Source organism: Hyperolius riggenbachi, chromosome 12, assembly GCF_040937935.1.
Source record: "Hyperolius riggenbachi isolate aHypRig1 chromosome 12, aHypRig1.pri, whole genome shotgun sequence".
Taxonomy (NCBI): domain Eukaryota; kingdom Metazoa; phylum Chordata; class Amphibia; order Anura; family Hyperoliidae; genus Hyperolius; species Hyperolius riggenbachi.
In genome coordinates, this window is record NC_090657.1 from 5,745,326 (window position 1) to 5,752,825 (window position 7,500).

A 7,500-nucleotide genomic window follows, 5' to 3' on the forward strand; every position below is an offset into this window, starting at 1 on the left:
AGCAGTTTATATAAAAAGGAGTCTTGGGGCAGCCTGGATCCAGGCCTGCAGAGGTCATGGCTGCAGAACAGGTGATATATTTAGCTGACAGTTAGGGCAATCTCCATCTTCTGCAGCGCATGCTTCACAAAGAGCACCATGTTGGCACTGTAACATCGCTCTATTCTGGTCTTGACACTTACGACATTTCATTGATTGGAGCTGGTAAACGGCCTGGAAGGAAACACAGAGATATAGAGAGCTTAACAATAGCACTACAGTGTCCTGACAGACAAACTAGGATTTTACAAAGCATGAGATGAAAGGAAGACAAATAGAGCATATCCAAAAGAAAAACAAAACATACATCTACCATAAGACCCTCCTGACCATAAGACGCACCTAGGTTTAATTGACAAAAAACGGGGGAAAAACATATACTAAACCTGGTATGTCCTGGTGTGTCCATGGTGCATGGGTCTCTTGTGGATCTTCTTTCACAATCATTATGTCACCTTGTACCTTTTCTGTCCTCCTCTGTCCCCCACTCTCCTATCTCTTTTGTCCCCTCTTCTGTCACTATGTGTCCCCCTCTTTCCCCTTGTGCCGTCCTCTGTCTCCGTGTCCTCTTCTGTCTCTCCTGTGCTCCCCTCTGTCTCTGTGTCCTCTTCTGTCCCTCCTGTGCTCCCCTCTGTCTCCTCTTCTGTCCCTCCTGTGCTCCCCTCTGTCTCCTCTTCTGTCTCTCCTGTGCTCCCCTCTGTCTCCTCTTCTGTCCCTCCTGTGCTCCCGTCTCCTCTTCTGTCCCTCCTGTGCACCCCTCTGTCTCCTCTTCTGTCTCTCCTGTGCTCTCCTCTGTCTCCTCTTCTGTCCCTCCTGTGCTTTCCTCTGTCTCTGTGTTCTCTTCTGTCCCTCCTGTGCTACCCTCTGTCTCCATGTTCTCTTCTGTCCCTCCTGTGCTCCCCTCTGTCTCCATGTTCTCTTCTGTCCCTCCTGTGCTCCCCTCTGTCTCTGTGTCCTCTTCTGTCCTTCCTGTGCTCCCCTCTGTCTCCGTGTCCTCTCCTGTCCCTCCTGTGCTCCCCTCTGTCTCTGTGTCCTCTTCTGTTCCTCCTGTGCTCCCCTCTGTCTATGTGTCCTCTTTTGTCCCTCCTGTGCTCCCCTCTGTCCCTCCTGTGCTCCCCTGTCTCAGTGTCCTTTTCTGTCCCTCCTGTGTCCTCCTTTGCCTCTCTTATGACCTCCTCTGTCCATTTTGTTACCCACTGTGCTAATGAGGGGAGGGGCTGAGAGGAAATGCCTTGTGTATCAGAGCCCTGCTTCATGAGTCTGCATCGATATCAGGACTGTACCATGTAGATAGGTGCCACTTCCCTGCCATTATTCACAGAGGAATTCTTTACTTTTCTGCCCTGCCCACACATACTGCTTTCTCACAGATCATATAGATCATATAAGAACTGCTGAGAGGTTTTACAACTACAGAGAAAGGATCTAAAAAAAAGACTCTTACTTTATTCCTGTTCTTAGATGCTTACACCCACCATTCATAATGACTTCTTCCTGGCTGTGATCTTATGACTGTTTACTTTACAAATGCATGAGGCAGAGACACAGGAAACAAGGCACACAGAGATGCAGCTGATAAATTATTACACTATTTTGACTCTATACCTCTGCTCTCTGTTGTTCTGAAGACACAGGATTACAGCCAGTGAGGACTGTTTCTTTATGCTGGAGGTGCTGTGCACAGTCCTCCATAGTAATGCCCACAGATAAAACTTCTCTCTGTAAATGTCCTATTTTCTTCACATTAAAATATGAAAAAAATCCTTTGTATTGCTATTTACTAGTAATTACTGGAAATATATGCGGCATATAGAATTTTAGTCAATTTTGGTAGTTGTCCTTTAAGAATTTTCGAAGGCATCCAGAGCCGCAACGGAGGGGCATAAGAATATTGAACTAAGAATATAAGAACTCTAGATTGCCCAGTGGCATTCCCTCCACTGAGATAAGCGTCTAATTATTTCCTTTTTCGCTTCAGGTACCAAAGTATTATGCTGGATACACACGGAGCGTTCCCGCGCTCAATGCGCCGCTCGATTCCCGGCCGCTCCATTATTTCCAAGCATTTCCGATCGCGTTTCGATGGTTGTTAGGTCGATTCACATGTAAAGTATGTCAAATCAACCTAACGATCCATCGAAATGCGAATCGGACATGTAAGAAATAATCGAGCGACCGGGAATCGAGTGCGGGAACGCACCGCGTGTGCCCAGCATTAGAGGCAGAGCGTCAGCACAGGAGTCGGGCAACTGGCATTGTTTATTAGAGAATTCAGTTGGCAGCCTCAGTATTCCTCGGGTTCTCTTTACATTTGGGCTTGAAGGGGCACTACAGCGAAAAACTGTGAAATTTCAAATATGTGCAAACACATACAAATAAGAAGTACATTTTTTCCAGAGTAAAATTAGCTATAAATTACTTTTCTCCAATGTTGCTGTCACTTACAGTAGGTAGTAGAAATCTGACAGAAGTGACAGGTTTTGGACTAGTCCATCTCTTCATAGGGGATTCTCAGCAAGGCTTTTATTCTTTACAAAGATATTCCCGAAAAAGAATTTAAACAATGATGCTGGCCAGCTTCCCTGCTCACCGTACACAGTTTTTTGGCAGTTGGACAGAGCAACTTCCATTCACTAAGTGCTTTTGAAAATAAATAAATCCCTGAGAATCCCCTATGAAGAGATGGGCAAGTCCAAAACCTGTCGCTTCTGTCAGATTTCTACTACCTACTGTAAGTGACAGCAACATAGGAGAAAAGTAATTTATGGCTCATTTTCTCTGGAAAAAATGTACTTCTTATTTGTATATTTGCACATATTTTACATTTTACAGTTTTTTCGCCATAGTGCCCCTTTAAGGTTTATATACATTATAATGTAATCAGACTTTAATACTTTTACTATATTCTACATAAGGATTCCCTGCAGATCTGTTGTGAACCTGCTGAGAATGTTGTACACATTGAACGCAGAGTCATTGTCCATTGCCCACAAACCTGGTCGAGATGGTGCATGAAGATTGTTCAGTAACACAGGAAGATTCCCCTCATTTCCCAGCAGATGAAGTTTAGCTGCACATCCGGCAAAGTTACCTGGAATTGGAGGTCTACTCAATATCTACTAGAGGCAGCTATACAATGATAGCGATGATGGGCAGACTCGACCAAGAGACAAATCGCTCTCTAATCGAATCTGATTAGGGTTTCTTTGCAGGTCCTTGTTGATCACCACACTATGGAGGAGAGTCTTTGGCCTAGGGAAAGCATGAGACCAGGACCCTTATGGTGTAGTATTGTTAGGACAGGTATAATAAAGCATAATATGGATAATGTATACACACAAAGGTGGGTTGCACTTATGCAACCAATAACAATGCATGTGGAAAAAACCCGTTTCCGCTCGGTATCCCGGAACCTGCTGGAACTGGATGGTCGCTCTCCTCCTGTGGTCCTCTACACTGGTGGATAAATCTCACAGTAGTACAGCGGCACCTCAGAGAGGTGAAGGATACGGAAGCAAGTTGGAGGAGGCACCCTTAAAACTTATCAATATGCCAATATTGCAGTAATAAATAAAAGGAGGTATCTTACCCCACTAGAAGACCGTAATTGCCAGCCGTGCAGTGCGAGGGCGGCGCATGTGTGTGTATGTATATATATTATGGGGAAAAATGCAGACAGGGAAAAAGATAAGGAGTCGGCACTACAACTCTCTCTGCATGCAGGAGGGAGGTGGCAGGAAGCACAGCCTTCTTACCCTTTGGTATGGACAGCGTGCTCAGGCTTGGATATGTGTAGGAATGGCGTAGTGAGGACAAAGAAGATAAGTCGGCACTTGCTGTGGCTTTTCATTTATTTCAAAGGTGGTGACACGTCATATAATGCAGAGTATCAAAAATGGACATACCATGTGAAGAGGCCGTGCGGTGGTGGTAGGTGCTGGGCCAGGGAAGCCTTACAGACGTTTCGCGCTGGGTACGCGCTTCTACGGAGGCTATGAGGCATAAATGAAAAGCCACAGCAAGTGCCGATGTATATATATTATATATGCGCCCCCGCACTGCACAGCTAGCAATTATGGTTTTCTGTTTATTGACCTGAGGAAGCGGGCTGTGTCCCGTGAAACGCGTTGTCTACAGTTTAACCTTTTACTTTTAATAAAAACTCCTTTTTCCACCTATGTGAGTCTTCTAATGAGGTAAGATACCTCATATCTCCTTTTTTCTATTACTCCAATATTTGCATATTGATAAGTAGGGATGGTCGGAAAATTCCGCGGAATTATTAATTCCGTGATTCCGGCCGGAATTAGCTAATTCCGATTCCTGTACTCGGAACGGAATTCCTATACCTCTTAAACGGAATTCCGCGAAATTTTATAATTCCGACGGAATTTTCCAGAATAACACCCCAAAAAAATCTCTCTCTCTCTCTCCATTCATTCATTCATTCATTCATTCATTCTCTTATATAATCAAGTAGGGAATTGCAGATTTTCAAAACAGCTTATATACCATAGCTGGGATTTGAACCCAGGATGCAGTGTGTAGTAGGTATCTGTCTTACCCTCTAGACCAGTGTTTCTCAACATTTTATAAGTGTGTACCCCTTTTAAAACCCTGTACTCATCGAGTACCCCCTGGCATAGTAAACATGATCACAAGTACCCCTTGACAAATATATATTTAATCATAGTACATGATAATTGGTTGTAAACAATGTGCAAGCATTTATTATTGCTTTTAATTAGCTAAAATACTAATTTGGTGTTGTTTAACATCCTGAGCGGTATGGACGAGCTCAGCTCGTCCATCACCGCCGGAGGCTGCCGCTCAGGCCCTGCTGGGCCGATTTGCTTCAAATAAAAAGCAGCACACGCAGCCGGCACTTTGCCAGCCGCGTGTGCTGCCTGATCGCCGCCGCTCTGCGGCGATCAGCCGCGAGCAGCGGCGAAAGAGGGTCCCCCCAGCCGCCCGAGCCCTGCGCAGCCGGACCAATCAGTTCCGGCCAGCGCTAAGGGCTGGATCGGAGGCGGCTGACGTCAGGACGTCGGCTGACGTCCATGACGTCACTCCGCTCGTCGCCATGGCGACGAGGAAAGCCAAACAAGGAAGGCTGCTCATTGCGGCCTTCCTTGTCTGTTCTGGGCGCCGGAGGCGATCGGAAGAACGCCTCCGGAGCGCCCTCTAGTGGGCTTTCATGCAGCCAACTTTCAGTTGGCTGCATGAAATAGTTTTTTTTTAATTGAAAAAAAACCCTCCCGCAGCCTCCCTGGCGATCTCAATAGAACGCCGGGGAGGTTAAATAAGAATTATAATTTTCTAAATCTCTAAATTTGTTATTCTTGGTTAAGTATATCAAGCCCAAGTACACCCTGGACCCATCAGAAGTACCCCCTGGGGTACACGTACCGCATGTTGAGAACCTAGGCTCTAGACCATGAACCACACTACATGCTTTTCAAAAAGTACAAATCCTTATTCATGCTACTTTTTCTATTGAACTGATCATAATGGTAGTATGGTTTATGCTAGGCCAGCTTTAGCATGTAGTGTGGTTCATGGTCTAGAGGGTAAGACAGATACCTACTACACACTGCATCCTGGGTTCAAATCCCAGCTATGGAATATAAGCATGCTTTTCAAAAAGTACAAATCCTTAATCATGCTACTTTTTCTATTGAATTGATCAAAATGGTAGTATGGTTTATGCTAGGTGAGCTTTAGCATGTAGTGTGGTTCATGGTCTAGAGGGTAAGACAGATACCTACTACACACTGCGTCCTGGGTTCAAATCCCAGCTATGGTATATAAGCTGTTTTGAAAATCTGCAATTCCCTACTTGATTATATAAGTGGATGGATGGATGGATGAATGAAGGAGGAGGAGGAGGAGGAGGAGGAGGAGAGGGAGAGAGTTTAAAATTTTTCCGACGGAATTCCGAATATGTCGGAATTTCGCGGAATAGCTCTGGAATACCGTTGGAATGAAACGGTAGCGGAATTTCGGTATGACGGTATGCGGAATTGTCTCGGAAACGGAAATGGGCTCTTCCGACCATGCCTATTGATAAGTTTTAAGGGCGCCTCCACTAACTTGCTTCTGAATCTAATTAGGCCGCCCATACACTGTAGTCCTATTGGCCTTTTGACGCCGCATCCGCCACCTTGACGCTGACCCTCCTAATATCAAATGTGTCCCCCCGGGGGCACTATACTATTCCTGCCTGTGTCCACCGCTGGCTCTGTCCTCCATCCATACATGCGACCCATATGGTTGGCGAAGTAACGTGAGCATATATGTAACCTCACACACGTGCCCACATGTCGCAGTCAGTGGTGGACATGGACAGGTAAAGTATCGTGCACTGGGGGAGGGGAGGGCACATTTGACATTGGGAGATAGCACCAGGGTGTTCGTTGCGTTCCTCTATCATCCTGATATGGCTCGCCATTACCGCCAATCACCCGATCTACCATGATGACCCGACATCCTACAGCAAGTCCAATCTACATGCTCAGCCTGAAATTTAAGGCATCGTCCATTGGGCAAGCATTGGCGGCACAAATTTTCATCCAATTAGATAATTATGGTCGATCGGCCACTGATTCGATAGATGTAGGACCACGTTAACTCTACAGACAAAATCTGTGCATCTGACCAGGCAAGTTGCCCACCTGGATTTTCAACCATGAAGTCAAACCTTCTGTGGACCTCACCAAGGAAAAAAATTATATGTGAATATTTCATTACAAAATATTGGGAACCAAGTCACTGTCAGAATGCATAAGCAGAGAGGTGTCAGAATCTGAACGTGCAATCTTTTGCAAGGATTTGGTCAAGCAGTAGCTGTCTAAGCCATGGAAAAACAAGCATATGGTAGAACCAACACCCACACACCTAAAACACAAAGTCACATACTCATCCCACTGAAAGGCTCGCCCACCTACAACCTACCTTACCTTTTCAACTCTCTCCAGACTAGCGTGCAACTGCTTCTGAATGCTATATAGCGTGGATAAAGGAAGATTCTCTAATTCAGACAAGGAGTTTAAAAATTTAGAGTCTTGTGTTGCAGGAATTCTCTCCAACTCTTCCTGTAGTTTCTTTACTTGCTGCTCTAATGCGTCCCTCTGCTCGCGGGCCAGTTCACACTCCACGCTAGCCGCCGCTGCTCGCTCATTGGCTTCCTCCGCCTCCTTCTTCCACGCATCACAGGCCTGGCGAGAAAAGACAATTACACCCATGAAAAGGATGCAAAAGCTTCCAAATATTACATCAATGTAAGAGGAACTGCAGTGACAATAATGTAGTGAAAAAATTGCTTCATTTTTACAACAATTATGTATAAATGATTTAGTCAGTGTTTGCCCATTGTAAAATCTTTCCTCTCCCCGATTTACATTCTGACATTTATCACAGGAGACATCTTTACTACTGGCAGATGTTGTCTGTGGAAGGAGA

General features: G+C 45.3%; 1 protein-coding gene across 4 annotated transcripts in view; it reads right to left on the minus strand.

The window, feature by feature from the left end:
• UNK (unk zinc finger) overlaps positions 1 to 7,500 on the minus strand; it is a 121,858-nt gene that overhangs the window by 4,086 nt on the left and 110,272 nt on the right. For all 4 annotated transcript variants that reach the window (XM_068264357.1, XM_068264359.1, XM_068264358.1 and 1 more), the window contains 2 exons: positions 6,999 to 7,256; positions 1 to 213 (listed from right to left, as the gene is read on the minus strand). The exon at positions 1 to 213 is cut by the window's left edge and continues 4,086 nt beyond it. In XM_068264357.1, coding sequence (XP_068120458.1) covers positions 55 to 213; positions 6,999 to 7,256 — 417 coding nt within the window. In that variant the 3' untranslated portion in view covers positions 1 to 54. The remainder of the gene's footprint in view (positions 214 to 6,998; positions 7,257 to 7,500) is intronic.